Raw genomic sequence first — 22,920 nt, 5'->3', positions numbered from 1 at the left:
ATGGAACCAAACAAAGAGATGTTAGAATAAAAAAAAAATCATTCAACTTCATTAATGGTAAACAGATATATTTTTCTTACCTTGGAAGCATCTATATGCACAGTACTCGGATCAATCTATTAAAAAGAGAAATAAAAAGAACTTAATATAAATGAGTCTTTAATATACAAGATTGCACACACATACATAATAGGGGTGAACATTTTACCCGAAAAACTCGCCCGACCCGCAGCCCGAAAACCCGTTTTTGGCAAAACTCGTCAAAATCGGGTGAAATCCGACCCGAACCCGACAAAAGTCGGGTCGGGTTCGGGTTTGAAAATTTGTTAGCCTCGGGTTCGGGTTCAAACCCGAAATCCGAAAAGAATGGTATTTTCGAAAAAAAAATAGTATTTTTGCAAAATTTAACTTTTCGGTCCAAAACCCAATAGGCTCAGCCCAACCCAAAATCAAACCTGAAATCTGAAGAAAAAAAATGGTATTTTTGAAAGAAAAAAAAATGTAAAAAATGGCATTTTTCCAAAACTGGGCTTTTCGGCCCAAAATCACAAATGGCCCAGCAAACCCGAAATTACACCCGAACCCGAAAAAACCCGAAAATTTTGGATCGGTTTCGGTAACCCGCAAAACCCAAACCCGATGAGCCCGAAACCTGAAAATCCGACCCGTGTGCACCCCTACATAAATATACATATATATATACTAGGTATAAAATACGTGCAATGCACGTTATGAAATTGGATAATGAAACTCTTAAATTTTCAGATTGAAGAATAAATTATTCAGCGTTTGAGATTTTCATATAGACCTCAAATGAAACTGATGAGTTGGTAGGTTAGTGTGCTTAAGGAATAAAAGAATCATAATAGGAATAGGACTTTTCTGCCACTAAAAAGTTTTATGCAAGGTTTTTTTTCCTTGTAAATCATTCAGCTATTGATCAAATAATAGAACTCAGTCTTCTCTTTTCACTTTGCAGATGTGAAATTATCACTAAATTGGAGAGAGAAACAAATGAAGAACACTTGGTGTTCTTGAGGGTACGATCGGATCCAGGGAGTTAAGAGCAAGGTGAGTGTTTTTTTCTTGGGTTTCCATTGAAGATACAGACCCTGAACATGTTTATTTAGTCCCTTAATCCCTTGTAGCAGAAAGCAAAGGAAAGGAGAGAATGTTCTTGGGAGTTCGGTACAAGAACAGTCCCAAGGAAAAACGTAAGTACGAACCTATTTTACAGTGATTATTCTCTTAGATTTTAAGTGCGAAACTCATGAGAAATGGTTTGGTTGCGTTCATAGCGTTTTGTACTAAATTGGGGAGAAGAAGAAACTACCAAGAACCAGCCACAGAACGAGGTACAAGCCTGTAGTTTACCTTCGTAGTTGTTACGATTCCGTTTTCGTTTCAGTTTTTTTAAAAGTTTATTGAAAAATCTGAGTTGTTATACATGGTTTAAATCAGCACTTTGTATCTAGAAACACTTATCAAGGTGTTGGGAATGATTCATTACGATAGATCTTGAGTTTTGGGATGATTTGGTGGTGGTTAGTGCTTGGTAGGTGGCTGTCATGACAAATACAGCACCATTGTTGCATTGGCTTTCAAATGCATTGGCTTAGGCATGGTTCAACAAGTCAAATTAGAGATTGAGGAATGAAGATCTTACTACGGCAAGGCTTCGATCGAATTGAAACTTTGCAAGAGACTTAATTCCAGAACCTTACACAGAGATAACATCTCATTTTCGTGCAAGCACTAATTTTTTTGTTTCAAAGTGTATTAATTCAGCACTTTTTGTAGGTGTAATTGATATGAGAGTATATTTTAGGAGATATTTTTAATTATTTGAAGTTTATAACGATGAAAGAGGAGGTTTGATGAGATAATGATTTTTATCATGATTGTAAATGCCATTGGTTGTGTCCTATGGTAATAGTTGTATATTTTTTAACAGATGCATTGTTTGACTAAATTATAGATCCTGTTAAAGTGTTAATAATCAACTGTTAAGTAGTGCTAAAATCTGTTAAATCATACCAAAATCCGTTAAATACAAAAGTCATTTATATAATAGGAAAGATATAAATACATGGTAATAAACGAGTGATTTACCTTCAACTGTCCGACATTGATGCTGGTCAAAAGCATCTTGTTTTCGGTTTGTTATAATGCCTTCTCCGGTGAGAGACCAGCCCTTCTTGAGTAAAACATTTGAAAGAACACAAGCTACACTTGTAAATAGGAGGTTGTTGAACATGTTCTTCAACGTGCTGATGATCTTGTTCATTCATGGGATCAAGCTGAGCTCTGGTAACAACTTGATATTATTTAGAACACAAGCAAAAGATGAGATGAAGAACATAGAATAGTAGTTTCTGTAATACATTCAATAACGGAACTACAATTTATACAAGTTTGAGCAGAGCAGGGTAGAAAACTAACTTGAAAGGTTCATCACTCTAACTCATCAAACCAAAAAAGTTAATCACTCCAACCAACTGTAATAACCGTAGTACACAACAGTTGTTTTGTTGTTAATCTCTTCTATATTTATTTTTTATCGTTTATTTTGCAAAGAAAACTATGTATTTAGATGTGCTCCAATATTTTTGAGTTTATGATCATGTCTCTCTGGCTTCAATATTGTCTTTATATGCTTAGCTATGGGATTATTGTAAAGTTTAAATAAATAGAAAAAAAACCCCAATACTATTAATAAAATGAATTAAACTAATAATGACTTAAACTTTCTTATATATGCCATGAATGAGTAAAAAATCTTTAAAATAACTAATGTGGGACTAACTCTAATATATTTTTCAATTAAAAAAAAATTATAACAAATATATCATGAAAATAAAGGATTTTAATTTTAATTTCAATTACCTACTTAATAAAGTAAAACTTGGAAGGATTCCAACTCCAGAGCACACCAAACAACTTTTGGCTCTTGAATTTCATATAATAACAATATAATATTTTAGGATTTAGAAGTTGACTTATTATAATTAGTTGAAACTCATGCTTAATCGGTAGTTATTGTCTCTTTTTCCATTAATTTTAAAATTGTTATCTTTTTGTCATGTCACTATATTAAATATGAAAAATCCTCCATTTTTTAACTTCATTTATTTAATTCGTTGTACTATATAACATAATTTCTTTTGGGACCAAGTCTTGAAATTATTGTTTCTTGCTCTTCTTTACAAAATAATTTTTTGGCCACATATATTCAATGATTTCTGCACTCCATCCGTACCCTGTCTGAAAAAGTATTATACAAAGAAAATTATTATTGAAAAAATTGTACATTATATATAATTATAAAGTTAACCATATGGTACTTTGTGTTTTTTGGAAAGTATCATTTTGGTATCTTCTGTTTTCAATAATGCTCATATGGTACCTTATATTTTAAAATCGTACATATTTGGTACCCTAAAATCAAATTTAATTAATAAAATTTTACTAATTTAATCAAATTGCTGTCAATTATGTAAGTTCCAAATTTAAATTTAATTACTTAATTACATATAACTGATGACAGTTTGATCATATTGACAAAATTTTATCTATCAAATCTAAGTCTAGGGTATCAAATATGTATAATTTTAAAATATAGGGTATCATATGAGCATTATTGAAAACAGAGAGTGCCAAAATAATACTTTGCAAAAACATAGGGTACCAAATGAGTAAATTTCCAATTATAAATTTTGGGTGACTAATCTTAGTCATTACTATTCTCATAATAGATAATAATTAATTAATAACAAGCCATGAGACCTTCCTTGAACAAAAGAGTAAAAGCATCCATTTGAAGCTTAGGCAACACTAACCCAATCTCAATCCCACCCTTGACATCTCAACTCTCACTCAATGAAATTGCCTTTGTACTATCTATCTCAATTTCCTCAATCTTCTTTGGCTTGCCCCACCCAAAATCCCTACCATAAAAATCCACCTTAGGAGACCTGCAAGCCATCACATGGATATCCGACCTGATCAGTTCTGCCCACTCCAATATCCACCTATCTGCCCCGCCCAAAACCCTTCGTCCAACCTAATCATGGTTCTCTTTATCGCTCTGGCCGCCACAACTAATTCGTACTCTCCCAACAACTCACCCCTCACCGCCTTCGCTCGCCCAAACCTGACACAATTGCCCAAGTATGTGACCGGGACCGGATGCTCAAACCAGGTCAACTCGCCCGCGACAAACCCAAAAAAGTTCGGATCCTCATCATCATGATGTAATGCACTATCTCGACCTACTCTTTCTTGGGTTTTTCGCACACAAACCCATAAAAATGCGCACGTGACAACATAGGGAGAAATTAAATCTAGTAATTGTGAATGTTTTGGTTGTTGTTGAAGATTAAGGACTCGGATCCTACTCTTGATCTTGTCCATTTCTCCAAACCCTAGAACAAAACTTGTACGGACAAGTTTATCATCACAAGCACCATTGTTAAGAGCCCTTAATGGTGGTGGTGATGATAGGGTTCTTCGTTTCCACCGCTCATTCAAGAAGACACCCTCTAGTCCACGTGTATCAACGATGACCGTCCGATCATAACACGGCAAAGATGATCGATCATGATGATGGTCAACGCAAAACGTTGACCAAAGCATGTGAAATTATTTGTTATAAGTTTATGATTGATTTCTGTATAAAATGCTGTGTATTTTCCTTATTGGGCTTAAAAGCTCATTCCTTTCTTTTATTTTATTTTTGCAGAATAAGTTAACCTTAGATGACCGGTGGCGAGCGGATTCCCAATAGCAAGACTGATGTGAATATGTGGGGGTCGTATAGTCGCGTGTTATTTTCTTAGGAAATTATGAATGTTATGATTTAATGTGGCCTAGTTTAATTTTTATTTTATTGTGTAAAGACTATTATTTATTTTTCTTAAACCCGAGTTATATTTATTTTAAATTATAAATAAAGAAGGTAACACTTTTTACAATTTATTACGTTAATTTTTCAACATCTTTATTTTCTACAATTAAAGCTAGAATTTAGGTTCTTATAGATCGATAAAGAGATTATGTTATATAACTGATCACATATTGGACATATTCTCTTATCATACTCCTAGACGTATTGACATGTCGATTTAATACTTTGATATTTGTGATTATGAATGTTTTTTGTTGATTGGAAAGCAAATTGATAATCATAGTTCAACATCAAGGATTAAATTGGACTGGTTGTTTTAGATATTATCAAATAACTATTATTTTTTAAAAGTGGCCACAATATTTTTCTTGATACTCAACCCATGAGTTGTTTTTAAAATAAAATTATTTTAATATATATATATGTGTGTGTATTACAAAATTAATGTAGCCCAAGTGGGAGAATGTTAGACTTTTATTTGGGCTTACATTATTTATTTTAATGCTTTATAAAATATGGGCTGATAAATAGTTATTTGGTGATCTAGCCCATTTAATTTTAGTGATCTCTTGTTTATGGGCTTATTATCTATAGTAGTCTAGTTGAGGCAGAAGTGTGTGCTTTCTAATTAACTGAAGTATTTGATGAGGAGGTACAGTCCAACTAGGTTTATACAAGCTAAGTCTCATCCCTAACTCTATATATATATGAATAGTCTCATCGCTATTCAGTAGTGTGATAATCTACTTCAGAATTAGAGGTCTTAGGGAGGAAAACTCAGTTGGTTAGTATTGCACTAACAATTCACGTTTTCTTCATGGCTGAATCATGTATGCATACTATATTCTTCAATTGTTTATTGTACTATAAGTTGTATGCAAAATTATTAATAAGATATTCTATGGATACCTAACACCTAGTACAAATGAAAAGATAAGGAAGATTAAATCTGGTACAGACCTATGTCCAAATAAATTACCATTAACACGGAAGACATATCTAAGTAATTTATGACTTAAAGGAATAAAATCGCTCTTTGTTTATTCAGAAAATTAGTAAACATTTGCAACGGATATGCCATACCGACTGCAGAAGAGTGGAGGCTTATCAATCTATAAAAGAGAAATAAAAAGAAATTGATATACAAGATTCTTTAATATACAAGATTCACAAGATTGCAGACCGGTTTTATGGGGTTTCAACCAAAAAAAATGAATTATCGACCGCCTATTTGACTTGTACCCACACTTTAGGGATCTATTAGCTACATTTTTTCCGTTTATTTCGCAAAGAAAACTATGTATTTAGATGTACTCGTGGGAAATTTTGGTGTTCTTATAAACAAGAAAAATCCCAATACTATTAATAAAAGGGAAATTGGTGAAAATAGCCTCTTTTTTTAAGTGATTTTGCACTCTGGCCTACGTTTGATACTTTTTTACAAAATGACCTCTGTCTAAAATTCGACCAGTTGTCAAAAAATTTCGACCAGTTGTCTAAATTTTTCGACCAGCTGTCAAAATTTTCGACCACCTGTCTAAATTTTTCGACCATCTGTCTAAATTTTCGACTACCTGTCTAAATTATGAGAAGTCATTTTACAAATAATTATTAAAACTAGGCTAGAGTGCAAAATGACTTAAAAAAATAAGTCATTTTGCCAAGAAACCCTTAATAAAATGAATTAAGAATGACTTGAAGTTTGTTATATATGCCAAGAATGAGTAAAAAAAACCCTTAAAATAACAAATGTGGGACTAACTCTAATATATTTTTCAATTAAAAAAAAATTCTAACAAATATATTATGAAAATAAAGACTTTTAATTTTAATTACCTACTTAATAAAGTGGAAACTTGGAAAGATTCCAACTCCTGACCACACCAAACAACTTGGAAAGATTCCAATATAATTTTTAAGGATTTAGAAGTTTTGACTTATTATAATTAGTTGAAACTCATGCTTAATCGGTAGTTATGGTCTCTTTCTGCATTAATTTTAAAGTTGTTATCGTTTTGTCAAGTCACTATATTAAATATGAAAAATCCTCCACTTTTTAACTTCATTTAGTTAATTCGTTGTACTATATAACATAATTTATTTTGGGACCAAGTGTTGAAATTATTGTTTCTTGCTCTTCTTTACAAAATAATTTTTTGGACACATTCAATTATTACTGCACTCCATCCATACCCTATCTATACCCCCATCTCAAAAAGTAACTTACAAAAAATTATTATTAAAAAAATGTACAATATATATAATTATAAATAGGATTTCTTGTCAAGATAATCTATTTTTTTTAAACTTATTTTACCCTCTAGCTTAGTTTTAATAATTCTTTGCAAAATGACATCTTATAATTTAGACAGCTAGTCGAAAATTTTGACAGGTGATCGAAAAATTTAATCAGCCTGTTGAAAATTTTAGACAGCTAATCGAATTTTAAACAGAGGTCATTTTGCAAAAAATTATCAAAATTACGCCAGAGTGCAAAACTACTTAAAAAAAAACTATTTTCACAAATTTCTCTTATAAATTTTGGGTGACTAATCTCAGTCATTATTCTCATAATAGAAAGTAATTAATCAATAACAAGCCATGAGACCTTCCTTGAACAAAAGAGTAAAAGCATCCATTTGAAGCTTAGGCAACACTAACCCAATCTCAATCCCACCCTTGACATCTCTACTCTCACTCAATGAAATTGCCTTTGTACTATCTATCTCAATTTCCTCAATCTTCTTTGGCTTGCCCCACCCAAAATCCCTACCATAAAAATCCACCTTAGGAGACCCGCATGCCATCACATGGATATCCGACCCGATCAGTTCTGCCCACTCCGATATCCACCTATCTGCCTCGCCCAAGAACCCTTCGTCCAACCTAATCACGGTTCTCTTTATTGCTCTGGCCGCCACAACTAGTCCGTACTCTCCCAATAACTCACCCCTCGACGCCTTCGCTCGCCCGAACCCTACACAGTTGCCCAAGTATGTGACCGGGACCGGATGCTCAAACCGGGTCAACCCGCCCGCGATAAACCCGAAATAGTTCGGATCCTCGTCATTATGATGTAATGCACTATCTTGACCTACTCTTTCTTGGGTTTTTAGCACACAAACCCATAAAAATGCGCACGTGACAACATAGGGAGATATTAAATCTAGTAATTGTGAATGTTTTGGTTGTTGTTCAAGATTAAGGACTCGGATCCTACTCTTGATCTTGTCCATTTCTCCAAACCCTAGAACAAAACTTGTACGGACAAGTTCATCATCACAAGCACCATTGTCAAGAACCCTTGATGGTGATGAAGATAGGGTTCTTCGTTTCCACCACTCATTCAAGAAGACACCCTCCAGTCCACGTGTATCAACGATGACCGTCCGATCATAACACGGCAAAGATGATCGATCATGATGATGGTCAACGCAAAACGTTGACCAAAGCTTCATGAAGTTGTTGAAGGTTCTAGCATCAGCAACGACATGGTTCAGAGCGAGTCCTAAGCAAAACCCTGAGTTGGGAAAGACGGTGACTCGGACAGCCATTAGAGGAACCATATTGGCACGTGCGGCACGTGGCAACAACGGCGGCGCAAGTGCTCGAAGCTCCGCTGCATCTATCTGGCTGTAAAGCCCGGAGAGCTGGTCGAAGTCGGAGTCGGACTCGGCGACGGTGAACTCGACGGAGTCGTGAGGTCCGGCGACGATGTGGGGTTTGGAAGGTGGGATCGGTGGAAGGAGGAGGGCGGCGGCGAAGGGGTAGAAGTGGCGGAGAGCGAGGGAGAGAGAGAGCTTTAGCTTTGGGACAAGTGTGGAGGTGAAGTGAGTGAGTGGATGGGGAAAGTTGTAGAAGAAGAGAGGTCGGCTTGGAGGGAAGAACAGCCATGGAATGTCCAGAAAGGTTAGAGGGAGAGCTGTTGAAGACGGCGGCGACGGTGGTGAGGTGATCGGTGGTCCGGCGGGGCTGATGGAACACTCCTCTAACACCTTCGTCGCCATTGTTGTTGCTCAGACTAATTATAAACTAGAAAGTATATAAATAGAGCCATGAAGTTTTTGTTTTTTTTTTTATGATTTAAATAATTAATAAAAATGAAATATTAGTGATAATTTAAATAATTCGTTAAAAAAAATAAAGTATTTGTATTATTCTTTAATAATTGATACTTTTTTAGTTGGGTGTTTTATGGTAAGGGCAAAAAAATATAAATTTTGTGAGTGTCTAGTTTTAGAGATGATATTTCATTTTTAGTTTTTTTTTTTTAAAAATTAATTTTATACCCAATATTTATTTATACTTTAAGTTATATGTGTATAAACAAAGGTACTATGAGAAATATCATTATAATAATGGGTAAAATTGAAGTGAATTTATTTAATGGCTAATTTTAGTTAACTAATCTTAAAATTGAGTACTTATCAAGTAAAGAGTCACTCCGCTTTTGTGTTCTTAATTCGTGCTCAGTTTTCGGTACAATTTTTTTTTATAATCATGTATATTGTAGTTATTTAAAACACCTTACTGCAGAGTCTTTTTCTATCGACTCCCATAAAAATTCACTTTTTTTTTTTTTAAAAAAGTGGGCGCACTATACCTATATCCCAACAATATTATTAAAATCTTGGAGGTGATGGGAATAGAATCAAATTGAATCCATTATTATTATTATTATTATTATTATTATTATTATTATTGAATCCATTATTATTGTTATTATTATTATTTTCTTTGGCCACAATTTAAAACATTGGAAGTTTACTCCAATGAAATGATTCACTATTTTGGTGGAATTGGCCAGCCTTAAATTTGCCACAATTATTGGCCACAATTATTAATGTATCATATTAAAAATTCTTATTTTTTTTTTAACTTTTGATGAACATTGTTTGGCTTTAATAAACACTGATTTTGGTATCCAAATAGGGAAGAAAAAAAATAAAGAAATTGATAAATTCAACTAAATAAAGCTGCCAAAATTTGTTGAATTTTGTATCATTTGGGCTTTTGTATGGGCTTTTGTATCATTTGGGCTAGCAAAGCCCATGTTACAGTGGGTTACACTATTAGAGATTATATTTATTAAAATAATATTTTCAATTGTGAATAATTATTAAAAGATGACCCTAAAAAACGAGTTAGATTATAGAAAAATAATATCTTTGTTTTAATAAAAAATGAATTAAAATTATGAAAATGATATACTAATTAATAAATATATTATATAGAAATTTGAAAGCTTTTATCTTGAACTTGGTAGAAATGTAAAATGAAATTTATAAACTACCAGCATAAGCAATATTACATAAACTAATGAAAGTAAAAGTGAGTCATTTTGCTATAATTTATAAATATAAATATTTAACCACTAAAAATTATATTTTAGGACATTTATTATAATTTATTTATGACATTCTTAGTATGAATCTTATAAAATGGATATATTGGTACTTTTTTGTTCCTTCTTACATTTTTAATTAATAATTATTAAATATTTTATTTTATTAAATTGATATTAGTGCGAAATTCTATACCAAACATTTCTTCTATATAAAATAAATGTGTATCTAATGATTTTTCTTAGTTTTAATATTTTTTTTTTGTTAATTTTAATAGAATATAACCCATACACATACACTTATTTTGGCCTATAGTAAAACACTGGTGAGAGGGTAAAAATTTACAGGAGGGTAAAACAAGTAGTAGAATCTGATTTGTATATCGAAATCTTAGTTGTATAGTAATCCTAAAATTATAAATATTTTAGGATTACCCCTTCAACTAAGATTTCAATATACAAATCATATTCTACTACTTGTTTTACCCTCCTGTAAATTTTTACCCTCTCACCTGTGTTTTACTATAGGCCAAAATAGGTGTATGTGTAATTAAAAATAAAAATTATAGTAAAATATATTTTTAGTAATCATATTAATATAAATTTAAATATTATAAAATATAATTATTATAGTAATATATAATACAAAAATATATATTAAAATAAAATTGGCGGCGATAATACTAAAAAAATTTCAAGAGTTACACTTTAATATCCAAATTTTTTTTTTTTTTTTTTGCGGTAACAATAAATAAATCTACAATTTTAGTGCAGTTGTTAGTATTCACCGCTAACTGCCCGTTAAATATCAACGTGACAACAAAATTCTTTGCAAAGCAATCAACTTCAAAGAAAACTCTCTCAAAATCCACATCATTAGCAACAAATTACAACTCCATTGTCATTTGTTACAGAAGCTTGAGTAGCAACAACATTCAATTTTAGCTCAATAGTCATCACTCCATCCTCCTACTCAACATCCTTTGAGGGGAGTGACTTTGATTAATATGTCAATATTAACTTTTGACATTAATAATAATTAAATCTTAAAATAATTATCTAATACTTTTGTAAAAGTGGTTCGAATTCGATTAATTTTGTTAAACAACATCTTTATAAGATGAAAGTGCTAAAAGTAAAAGCAAAAGTAAAAGGCAATGTCGACTCGCTTCTTCCAATAAAGAGCGATGCACTTGCATGAAACAGATTAACATTATAGATAATTAGAATAGGAGAATATTTATCTAATTAGATTTTTAGGATTATGGGAATTAAATCCCATATAAATGTTTAATTAGTCTTTTTTTTTTTTCATATGGTATGTCTAGATTAGTTGTTTAAATCTCATAATGAAAAGAAAAAAACCATGTTTTTGTAAAAATCACTTCATATCTACATATAATTTAATCTATTTTAACCTAAAATTGTAAAGAAAATGACAATAAAGCCCCCTAACAATTACTAATAATTCTCATAAATAATATTTTCTAGCTCCAATCATATATGGAAGACTTTTCAATGGTTACTACCCATAGATCGGTACTAATAATTATGATAATGTGGCAATATAGTGACTTGGTATAGCAAGTCACCAATAGATAAATATTTTTTTTCTATATTAATTTCGAATTTTCATATATAATGTTTAATTTAATAAATATGTGATCGTCATATAATCAGGTAGTTTTTCAAAAAATTTAAAAAAATCAAAATTTATTTTTAGAAATATTAATTAACAACTATAAATATAGATCATTGCTCTTAATCTAATAGTTAATATTAAAGTAATCATTTATGGGTAGTAATCATTAAAAGTGCCTCATATATATACTGAACACATCATCATCTTTTTTAGTTGAATGGTAATAACACTAATAATAGAGAAATATTATAAAAAGAGAACCATAATAAACCACAAATGATGTGTGTGGAACTATGTGTTGTGAATGGCCTTAAAAAAACAAAGTGTTTGGCACGTAAAGGAGAACCAAGAATATATTTAGAAAAGAAAATAAATAATGAAGTGTCATATTCCAAAAACAGCCTAGCTAATAATATTAATTAAGGTCATTAGGGCATAACATTCCTATAAATATTGACCCTTTTTCACCCCAATACCTCCTCACTCAGGCTGCTGCTCCTTATAACATCATATTCTCCTTATTATTCATATTTTCTCTTTGTGAAAAAATGGAGATGAAGAAGATCGTTTGCGTTGTCATCTTCGCAGCTGCCTCAGTCAGCGCCGTGGTGGCTCAAGAGGCCACGGCCGCCCCCGCTCCCTCACCGACGAGTGCAGCCACCGCCACTCTTCCCTTCCTTGGTGCTGCTTCTCTTGTCTCCTTGGTGGCCTACTATTTGCACTAATTATGATAATCAAATTAACCAAATTCTCCTTTTGATGTTAACTAATATGATAATATTGGGATTAAGTTAATCATGTAGTATTTTCTTATCCTTGATTATTGGAATTTGTATCATTTGGTTTTTATTGTTATGGGAAGAATGATTTGTTTCTTTGTAATGCAATTAATAAAAGAGATTTTTTAGTGCATATAATAATATTATTATTATTATTGCTATTATTTTTTTCTTCTTCTTCTTCTTAAAAATGCAAGCTAACATGTTTATTATGATATGAGAATGAAGAATAAATTGTAGTATTTATTACATACTCATTTTCTACATGATATATTTTAGAAGATTAATTAATTAGGGAATTAACATGAATTAGTGTATATAATTTACAAAGGAAATTTATGGGAAATGAATTTTATATTGGTCAAAAATATAGTATAGCAATTATATAATGATACATATAATAATTTTTCCAAAATCTAGTCATAGAATATATTACCCATACTCATTTTCTACATGATATATTTTAGAAGATTAATTAATTAGGGAATTAACATGAATTAATGTATATAATTTACAAAGGAAATTTCTGGGAAATGAATTATATATTGGTCAAAATATAGTATGGCAATTACATAATGATACATATAATAATTTTTCCAAAATCTAATCATAGAATATATTACCCATATACCATATATATGCTAATAATGAATAATGATAAGTCTAAAATCCTTATCCCATTTACATAAATACATTTTAAATAAAATATGAGGTGGGTTTGGAATAAATTTAAGATTTGATCACCAAAACAAAGAATATGATTCTGAAAAGTGAAATAAAGTTGGCATTTTTCTTTATTTAGTGTAATTTTGAAGCATTATGATAAGGAATCTTGCACAGATCATTCCCAGTGAGCTAAAAGAATAGAGACAACTAGACATAATGGGGCTTTAACATTCTATATTCATTTTGTCTTTAATTAATATGCAATTAGTTGCTAATCAAGCCAATAATTGAGTATTATGTTACTAATTATATTTATATATTGAAAAAGGTGATTAATTTAAAGAGCTAGAAAGTAGAAACATCCTAAACTATTGGCATTATTGCAATGTTTAAAATAATAATATTTACATAAAGAACAATTTATAAATTAGTGAAAGTGATGAACAATTTATAATCATATTATCCACATAAAGTGATCCTTAGTACCATAAAGTATTTTCAAGTAATCATATAATTATTGTTAATTAAGGTAGCTTATTAAGGTGGTGGTGGTGGTGATAATAATAGAGCAGATAACAAATTCAATGGAAGCCAATTCCTTAATTTTAATGAATTCTTACGATGAATAATTTACTATATCGTATAATTATCTTCTTTTTAAAAAACAAATAAAAGATATCAAAATTTGGAATAGTCAATGGTATATTGAGAAATTGGTGAAAATTATGTTTGTTTTTAAGTGATTTTGGACTCTGACTTACTTTTGATAATTTTTTACAAAATAACATCTGTCTAAAATTCGATTAGTTTTCTGGATTTTTCGATCACCTGTTTTAATTTTCAACTAGCTATCTAAATTATGAGAGGTCATTTTGCAAAAAATTATTAAAATTAGGTCATACACATAATTATTATTTTTTTGGCAATAATCTAGCTTTTAAAAATTTTATTTTGACAATCAAATTATTGAGTTGAAAATAGCTAAATACAATAGCAATTAAGTAATTGTGATTTATATTTTTTGAAAAATTCTTAAATATTTAATGGAAAACATTGAATTTTCTCTACACTAATATGTCTAAAAAAAATGGGAGTATATATAGAGAAAAATGCTAACTTTACCCATTAAAAATTAACAACTTGTTAAAGAATTAAGAATTTGACTACACTTTTTTTATGTTAAAAACTCCATTTAATTTGAGAGTATATGAAACGACACGTCGTTTTTAAGAAATCCCTTGGGGAAACGACGCGTCGTTTAAATTTTGCAAAAGGAAAGTATCAAACGACGTGTCGTTTGTACAAATCGAGAGTAGTAGATAGCCGCCAACGCCGCCAACAGTCGTATACCAGTTTCTTCTTCTTCTTCTTCGTCTTCTTCAAACATGGCAGCCATGATCTCCCGCAGAGTAATGACCAAGCTCCTAAGGCCCTCAAACGCTCCAAACCCATCTTTCTTCTCTCATCAAACCCGCCATCGCCCTCTTTTCGATCCCTCCAATTACGCCAAACTTTCCTCCTTCGATTCGTCGTTTTCCATACAAAACCACTCATTTTCTTCCCAAACCCATCAAATCTTTCATCAATGGCAACTCGGTCGAAAACCCATTACTCTAACCACCCCAAGATTCATGTCAAGTTCATCTGAACCAGAAAAACCCAACGACCCGAGTCCATATCCGAGTCAAAACCCTCAATTCAAGCACCAAGAGATCGAAGGCCCCACGGTGGAGCGAGACCTCTCGCCATTGGCGAACGAGACTCGAGAGGTGCTGGAGAGGTTGATGAAGGCCATGTACGGGGTGAGCGGAGCAGTGGCTCTTCTGGGTCTGGCTCAGCTCGGGGTTGGAGCTTGGATATCGTACACTACAAGGTCGTCGCCGATCACGGAGGCTTCGATTCAGAGCTTCATGGCGTTTGGGTTTCCGTTCACGGTGGCGTTCATGCTGAGACAAGCGGTGAAACCGATCTACTTCTTTAAGAAGATGGAGGAGCAAGGAAGGTTGCAGATAATGACTCTGAGTCTTCAAGTGGCCAAGAGTTTGAATGTTCTTTTCGTTCGTCTTCGTGGGGTTTCTTTCATGTGCTTTGCTGGTTTGTTCGCTGGTGTTATGTTCACTATCTTCTTCTCATCAAAATGAGACTTCTTTTTTATGGTTTTGTTAGTGTTATGCAAATTTTAGTAAAGATGGGATTTTTATTGGATTGAAGCTAAGCTAAGCTCTCATCTCAACAATGGTGTAATTTTAATGTATGCCATGTGATTTTACTCTTTATTTCTTTGTTCGTATTATGCATTAGATTTAATTCTTATTCATCATTCTTTGTCCATTAATTCTTATGGTTTTGTTGTTTTTGTTTGTATTATGCAAATTTAGCAAAATGGGATTTCAATGAGTGGAGCCTAAGATCTCAAGAATGCTATAAAATATGCATATGAATTTAACTTGTATTCATCAATCTTATCTTTATCTAAAGAAACACCACACCACACTATGGAATCCAAGAGAGGTAGCTCATGAGATTCTAGTGTCAATACCAATATTTTGAGATGAGATTAGTAATGATACGTGCACTCAAACATTACACTTACACTTGTTTCATTGTAACCTAGCCAAGCACATTTATTAAAATTAGAATCTAGCCAATCACAATTATTAAAATACATTACACGTGTCAGTGTAACCTAGCCGAAAACATGAGTATCTACCTTGAAAGATTCGAGTGTTTGTAAGTAGCTACAACAATCTCATGTTTATCGATCTTAAAGAAAAAACATGATCCTTGATAGTTGGGATCAAATATATTACCAATGAGCTGTGCTGTAAGGGGAGAGAGAGAGAGAGAGAAAGAAAGAAGGTACCATATCATTAGCAAAAGACGAAAGGTACAATGAATCATTTTCTTGTTTTTTTTTTTCTTTTCTATATGAGGAAGTGAAATTACAAAAGCAAAGTAGTGAAAATATAGTTTCATAAATAAACCATATCCATCCATGATGCTATTCACAGTTTTTAATTAATGCCGCCAGTCTATATTATAGAACTCAGGGTAGGAACACCTAAACAGCTAAAACTATTCTCCCAACAATCCAACTTCTTCTCTCACTATATCCCAAATTCACAAAATTCAACCCCATTTCCCCTCATCCAAAAAAAACAAAATATAATCCCAGAAAATGAAAGAAAAGAACATCAAAAAGGAAAACCTTGCTCTACTCGCCTGCCATTGACATTAGGAAAAAAGTTCTCCATCATGTACAAAAAATATTATATTCCATTATTGTGAATCTGTCGGTTCTTTGAGTCCCTCCCTGTCGTTTCGGTTCAAGGTGATCATAATTTGAACTCCTTGTATATCAAAAGAAAGGTCCATGGCCTAGGTGGTACCCGGATTGGCTTCTTGTTTAGTTTCTGTTCGGACATAGGTTAGACTTCGTGCAGTAGGAGAAGGAACAGCGCTGGTAGGTACCGGAGCCCCGCTCTCACCTGGAGATGGCTGAGCATCTCGCTTCCATTGCATGCTTCTTGCTCCTGGTTTGATGAGTGGGCGAGGACGAAATGAACCAGGGCTCCCTCTTGGAAAGGCAGCTCTAGGAAACCTGCCGGTGGCAAACAGAGCACCACGCGACACTCGTGGCCAGGTCATCGTAGGAGCTGTTTCCTGATGGCCAGCAGTTCTCTTCACGACCTGCAAGGAAAAGTCCGTGAGTAAACAAGAGAATATACCAGAATCTGTTCACCTTTCGTATGAAGTTAAATTCAGTTTATGTTCATCATCGAATGCTAATTAAGAAAACAGTAAGAAAAAATAGCAAGTTTCTACAACAAAGTGTGGGAACTTGAGAGGATTATGTTTGGAATGTGGAATTGGTAGAGGAAATAAACTGATGGAAAATACAGAAGAAACAAAATATTCCCTTTTCAGTGAAAAAACAACACTATTCTCAAAATTTTACTTTGACTATCTTTTTGTAACAAGTCAAAGTCCTCTGAACTTGCATTAAGTTTGTGTTCTAGTTTCTCTAAATTTTGTTCCTTTTGTTGTTTATTTCTTAAATTCCAAACAAAAGAAAATGAAATCCCTCCTCTATTTTTTCCCTCTAGTATCTGGGTTCCAAACAGATGAAAAATGAGTGGTTATAAAAGAAAGCCCACAGGCCCCCACCCTACCCCACTCTCATTGACATTCAGACCCGATATAGCACATCAACACCATTCAATTATATCACAGCTATGTGAGCTATGTGATTGAAAAAGGTATTAAAGTCCAAGGAAACTTGTACACAACGCAAATATCCACAAAGATGTCAACTTTTCCAAACTTGAAAGTAGACACATTTTGTTCACCAGCACATGAGCAAGTAGTAAATTAAGTCCCCACTTTCAAACAAATCAAGTGCCTTGCTTTCCCATAACCATTACATTACCTTGAGAAGCCGTGACATGAAGGAGGTTCCATCCAAAGATAATGCATTATCTGCTGCCTCCTTGCGCATGAACTCCACATATGCTGACCTGCACAGCATTTGATTTAGTTACCCAAATAAGAAAAAAAAAAAAGGCCAAGAAAATTGACTAGAGCAAGGTCTAAAATGACTTACCCGGTCGGTTGCCCTGTTGCTGCATCAGTTACTATGACAACCTTTAGTACTTCACCGAACTTGTTAAAGTGCCTTGAAAGACTATCTTTGGTAGCACCAAAATGAACCTGAACATGAAATAAAAGATGAAACTTACTTCTCTACAATGGACAATAACAAACCAAGAAAAAAGTGAGGACCGGTCAATTACATTGTTAACAAATAGCGTTCGAGAATCTGCATCTTCTAAGGGACGACCCGCTGAATAACCTGCGCAATATTATACATAAAAAAAGAGGTTACTATAATGGACTTAACAGTACATAACAAAGATGTTGAGGATGTTCTGAAGGAAATTCCAAAAATTATGTTTTTAAATATTTTCCCAAAACAAAAGAGTTTGATAGATTTTTATTTTTATTTTTCTAATAACAGATGGAATGTTTTATGACAGTTAAACCCTCACCAGTAGTAGATGGCAGAGTTTTGTGATGCTCTTTCGGAGATTCTGTAGGAGGTTTTATCTGTTAATCACCAAAACTACAAGTTCAGTACTTAAAAGTCAATAGTACAATAAATAATTTGGGAAAAAAATGATTAAAAAAGTGACGAACATATGGACACGTGTCTTACATTTCCATTTACTGTGACAGGGTTGCTGTGATCTTTCATTATTCGTATTCCAGATTTTGAAGCTCCTACATCACCTGCCTGCACAGATTTCCAGCCACCCACTTGAGCAACATCCCTTGGCTCCTGATAATGGGAAGGCTTCCAAGTATTGACATTCACAGAAATGTTAACAATCTTTTGTGAGGTATTTGAAGCCACAGCAGGTTGGCCCTGAACTTTATCCCGGATCGACCGCATTCTATCATTAGCATTCTTAGCTACACTATATTCAACCATCATCGACTCTTCCCCCTTGTTTCCACCAGATGTCCCAGTTTGAGAAACATCTCTAATATTGTGACCCAATACATTCACATCATCATACCCTTCATTTTCAGACATAGAATCAGAAGCCAACCCAGTCTCATCTCCAAGCATGGTCATATTGCCAATGTATTGACCACTGTGATCACTTCTTTTCAGATATGTTGACTGTTTTTGTTTCTGAATTTCATTGGCAGCTCCAAATTCACCATCCTCAAAAGTAGCTTCTCCATATGATGCAAACTGGTCATGGGACCCTGATACATCCATTGCACGCCCAAGTCGGTCAAACACATTTCCAGATGATTTAACTCTTGATACATCTTCAGCAGCCTCTGCCACAGCTTTAATGACTGCTGACATGGGATTCGCAACTCTGGCAACAGACTGGAGACGACGAGGACGATCAACTACTGATGAATCAGTGGTGGATGTAGACACAACAGAACGAAGACGCTTCAATGAGGGCTCTGTGGGTGCATTAGAGGGCCTAGACATCGACACAATATCCCGCACTGCAAATTGAAGCAGTCGTCGAGGAGCATCAACGTTCATCTGAGTTGTTTCCCTCTGTCAGAAATTTACAAATGAATCAGAAATTGAGTGACAATTCTAACTATTTTTCAGTCAGTTTTTTTAGATCTGCTAACTTTTGGTAGTGATTGGAGTACAACGGAAGAATATTAAGACTCAAAAAAGTAACATTAAATTTTATAAAAAAGAATAAAGGCCTTAAATTTGAGAGTGGTCAGTTGTCCCCCCAAGGGACCACCCCCATCCCCAAAGCCAGCAATCTCACACTGCGTAATCAATATCACGCTCAGGAACAAACTTTAATAAAGAAAACTGTAATCAGATTTAAACCTTTGTGTTATGTCTCTCATCAGTTCGATCCCTCTTCCTTTGAGCAGCAGCTCGAGGAGGAGAAGAAGACTTCCTTGAACGCCTACTTCTGTGATGAGATCTTTCTTCTAAATGAAGATTTTCAATTCCAGAGCTTCGAAGAGGAGGTGGTTCAGCAGGATTTCTAGCCAGCCCTTTCCATTCCCTGTTGTGTCGAGTTCTAGATTCCTTATTGGACTTTCCTCTATCGGACTCAGAATCCAAATGATGGGAATCATTCGTTCCAGGTTTCTCTACTGACAATGGCTTGGACTTAATCAACTCACTCACACCTGGCTCCTCAGGTTCTACGTATGAATCAATATGTGAAGCCAAATGATCCCACAACCTATTTAGATTGGAAATATTAAAAGAAAGGAGTTAACATCAACAAATAACTAATCGTGACATTCATCAAATAGACTTTATGAAAAAGCAAGTAAAGGAATAATTTTGAATTACCAAGACACAAAAGAATCACTGTCATCTCCCAAGAATACATTCAACTCATTCTTTGCCTCTTCTTTGCGTCTCCCATTCTTTAGTAAGACAATTACATATTCCTGCCAGTGAAAAATGATAAGGCACAGAATTTAATCTAACCCTAAAAACACCACATGCATTAACCAGAGACATATATATATACTAAACACTAAATAAGAAATATCATACTCAATAACTTGTTTAATTCACTTTGTCTTTCAGAGGAAAATTATATATAACATGAAGCCTGCTCAATATCTAATTTCAAGTTATGGTGGATAAAATGCCCATATCAAAATCACTGTGTGAATAACAGCAACCCATTAGCGCTTAACATACTACTATGAACATAAAACCAATCTCTGTTCAATAGAGTGAATAGTGAAAAACAATGTAATCCCAATATCAATATCTAAAACGGTACAACACATCAGATACACCATAAAAGATTACAGATGGAAACGTATATTTACAATCTCCCAAATTATGGCTACACTCGACTATCGAATAAGGTGTGGTACGAAATCAAAATTCAACAAAAACTATACACGAAACACAGAACATTAAAACACAATCCCTTGCAAATAGCTACATTGCGAAGCAGTAAACCATAACTGGAACCAATTAAAATAAGAAGAAGAAGAGCGTACGACGAGAGTGTCATCAGTATAATCGCCCATAAACTCTTTAAGCTTATCGTTAACTCGGTCCCTCAGCTTGTCAGCACCATCACCCGTGAAATTAGACCTAAATGTTCGATCGTCGACCTGATCAATGCTCCCCATCTGAAAACCCTAATCCAACGACCTTCTTCAAAGTGCGTCCGTCGTATCGAATCCTCGTTCTCCCCAAAACCCTAACAACGAATCTATCTGTATATTCAGATATAAAAATCAGCAATAAGAGGGAAATAGCTCGGGGATTGGAGGGAGCGAAAGGGGTGATTTTGGGGAGGGAAAGCTCAAGTGAGCAGTAGGGTTAGGGCTCTCTCTATCTCTCTCTGGGTTTCATGGAACAAACCTTCGGCGATGGAGATGGCGATTCGGACCAGTGAGTGGCGAGCGAGTCGAGTTGTGTTGTGAAAGAAAGAGTGTCTTGTTATGTTATCGTAAACTAAATAAATAAATATTTAAAATAATAGTAATAAATATAATTAATTAAAAAAATAGTTTTTATATTTTATGATTAACATTTATATTAAATAAAAATAAAAGATTACAATTTTTTTAATTAATTAATTGTAAGAATATATCATTTATGGAATACCAAATAATAAAGTTTTATTTATTGTGGTTTATTTAGAAATGGAAAGTGAAATTAAAAAAAAAATTGGTGTGTGGCAATAAAACATCTAAAATAATAACTAATTATATTTTAAACCGACCGACTCCTTAAAAAAACTTGTAAGAAATTATTTATTTTTAAATATTTATTATACCTCAATCCTAAATTAATTTTCATTAGTTTAGTCTTTAAAATGACTCACCTTTCTTGTAATTGTATTATTCATATCGATACGATTATGACGTAACACAATTCAAATAAATACGAACACAATTATTTTAGGAGGTCACACAACATGAACATGACACGATACGATAACGAAATTAATATGTCATGATACAACACAAAATTAACACAAGTAATCATAATTGTATAAAAAATATATGAAATCTGTGATAATTCTTCATGTTATCGTGGTGACATGATTGTGATACGACGCAATTATAGTAAACATAAAAACGACGCGATTATTTAACGTGACAAAAACTCTGACACGAACACAACATGATTATTAAACGTATCACTCAAACTCATTTATTTTGTAATTTTCAAATCGTGTCAAAAATGGTCAACTCTAGTATTTGAATTTGTATTTACTATTACATACTACTAATAATATTCTTTTTAAATAATTAGACTAATCAAACTATTTTATTTTAATAATTTTAAGTTTAAACTTATTTGTCTTCTTATATGAATTATCACGATTTATCATATTTTAAAACAAAAGTGATGAAATAAATAAAATTTGAAGATTAATGGAATTTAGAAAGGAATTTTAAAAAAAAAACAATGCAAATATGAAGAAAATTTGATTACAAATCAAGTATATAGGTGTAATTTTTTAGACAAAATATTATTCAATAAATAACTTAAGAAATTAACTTATTTTTATTCATGTTAACTTTTTAGGAAGTTTTATGGTAGTGTAGTCAATCTTACCTTACCAGTACAACACACTCTTTATATGGACATGTGAGGATATTTTTGTTACACCCAAATTTCGACAAAGTCATAAATGAGCCTCGAAATGTAGGTTCGTAAAGTATAAGCTCGAAAATGACAAGCAATAGCTGGACACTTGTACAAATTTGCATGAATTCTGACTTGTTCTTGTTGGCGATCGAGCACAAGTTTAAAAGGGTCGGGCTTAAGCATCAAGCTCAAAGGAACAAATCTTCTCTGATGCATATGGGTGTTATTCGAGCCTTAGTTGCACGCTCGAAGATATTGGTCTCCAAAAATTGAGCTCGATGAAATCACTAGCTAAGGATGAGGCTGACTAGAATAACGAGCTCGAAGTATTGGTCAATCTCAAAAGTACGTTAACCTTGCGTTCGAGATCAGCAACGCATTTTGCACACGACAATTGTTAAAAGATCCACCGACTCCTTAAAAAAAACTTGTAAGAAATTA

The 22,920-nt window shown here is 33.1% G+C and overlaps 4 protein-coding genes and 1 long non-coding RNA gene across 5 annotated transcripts; 2 read left to right on the top strand and 3 right to left on the bottom strand.

The window, feature by feature from the left end:
• The first annotated feature begins 732 nt into the window (after positions 1–732).
• LOC133829616 (uncharacterized) lies at positions 733–1,913 on the top strand. The gene is made up of 3 exons (XR_009891842.1): positions 733–1,071; positions 1,152–1,214; positions 1,299–1,913. It is a non-coding gene; the product is annotated as an uncharacterized LOC133829616 (long non-coding RNA).
• Positions 1,914–3,673: 1,760 nt separating this feature from the next.
• LOC133830287 (phenolic glucoside malonyltransferase 1-like) lies at positions 3,674–4,635 on the bottom strand. The gene is made up of 2 exons (XM_062260225.1): positions 4,128–4,635; positions 3,674–4,035 (listed from the first exon to the last, which is right to left on the bottom strand). Exons 1-2 carry the CDS (start codon positions 4,633–4,635, stop codon positions 3,866–3,868), a joined length of 678 nt encoding a protein of 225 aa, XP_062116209.1. The 3' UTR covers positions 3,674–3,865.
• Positions 4,636–7,405: 2,770 nt separating this feature from the next.
• LOC133829615 (anthocyanin 5-aromatic acyltransferase-like) lies at positions 7,406–9,037 on the bottom strand. The gene has a single exon (XM_062259344.1). It carries the CDS (start codon positions 8,911–8,913, stop codon positions 7,495–7,497), a length of 1,419 nt encoding a protein of 472 aa, XP_062115328.1. The 5' UTR covers positions 8,914–9,037; the 3' UTR covers positions 7,406–7,494.
• Positions 9,038–14,684: 5,647 nt separating this feature from the next.
• On the top strand, positions 14,685–15,613 carry LOC133829614 (uncharacterized). Its single transcript, XM_062259342.1, has one exon. The coding sequence runs from the start codon at positions 14,723–14,725 to the stop codon at positions 15,476–15,478; it is 756 nt and encodes a 251-aa protein (XP_062115326.1). The 5' UTR covers positions 14,685–14,722; the 3' UTR covers positions 15,479–15,613.
• Positions 15,614–16,225: 612 nt separating this feature from the next.
• On the bottom strand, positions 16,226–21,312 carry LOC133829613 (uncharacterized). The gene is made up of 9 exons (XM_062259341.1): positions 20,871–21,312; positions 20,200–20,300; positions 19,720–20,086; positions 18,553–19,425; positions 18,386–18,443; positions 18,131–18,189; positions 17,941–18,047; positions 17,767–17,854; positions 16,226–17,027 (listed from the first exon to the last, which is right to left on the bottom strand). The coding sequence occupies exons 1-9, from the start codon at positions 21,003–21,005 to the stop codon at positions 16,716–16,718; spliced, it is 2,100 nt and encodes a 699-aa protein (XP_062115325.1). The 5' UTR covers positions 21,006–21,312; the 3' UTR covers positions 16,226–16,715.
• Between the last annotated feature and the right edge of the window lie 1,608 nt (positions 21,313–22,920).

This window comes from Humulus lupulus, chromosome 4, assembly GCF_963169125.1.
Source record: "Humulus lupulus chromosome 4, drHumLupu1.1, whole genome shotgun sequence".
Classification (NCBI taxonomy): domain Eukaryota; kingdom Viridiplantae; phylum Streptophyta; class Magnoliopsida; order Rosales; family Cannabaceae; genus Humulus; species Humulus lupulus.
Note: the sequence above shows the minus strand (reverse complement) of the source record. Positions and strands in the feature narration are given on the sequence as shown.

What these genes read in the sequence shown, in the direction of transcription:
- LOC133830287 (XM_062260225.1), bottom strand. Translation starts at nt 4,635, where the DNA reads ATGCTTTGGTCAACGTTTTGCGTTGACCATCATCATGATCGATCATCT. An exon ending in GCGAGCGAAGGCGGTGAGGG is followed by an intron (nt 4,036 to 4,127) that starts GTGAGTTGTTGG and finishes TGGGCGGGGCAG; the next exon opens with ATAGGTGGATATTGGAGTGG.
- LOC133829615 (XM_062259344.1), bottom strand. Translation starts at nt 8,913, where the DNA reads ATGGCGACGAAGGTGTTAGAGGAGTGTTCCATCAGCCCCGCCGGACCA.
- LOC133829614 (XM_062259342.1), top strand. Translation starts at nt 14,723, where the DNA reads ATGGCAGCCATGATCTCCCGCAGAGTAATGACCAAGCTCCTAAGGCCC.
- LOC133829613 (XM_062259341.1), bottom strand. Translation starts at nt 21,005, where the DNA reads ATGGGGAGCATTGATCAGGTCGACGATCGAACATTTAGGTCTAATTTC. An exon ending in AGTGATTCTTTTGTGTCTTG is followed by an intron (nt 20,087 to 20,199) that starts GTAATTCAAAAT and finishes CAATCTAAATAG; the next exon opens with GTTGTGGGATCATTTGGCTT. An exon ending in TCATGTCACGGCTTCTCAAG is followed by an intron (nt 17,028 to 17,766) that starts GTAATGTAATGG and finishes TTTTCCTTGCAG; the next exon opens with GTCGTGAAGAGAACTGCTGG.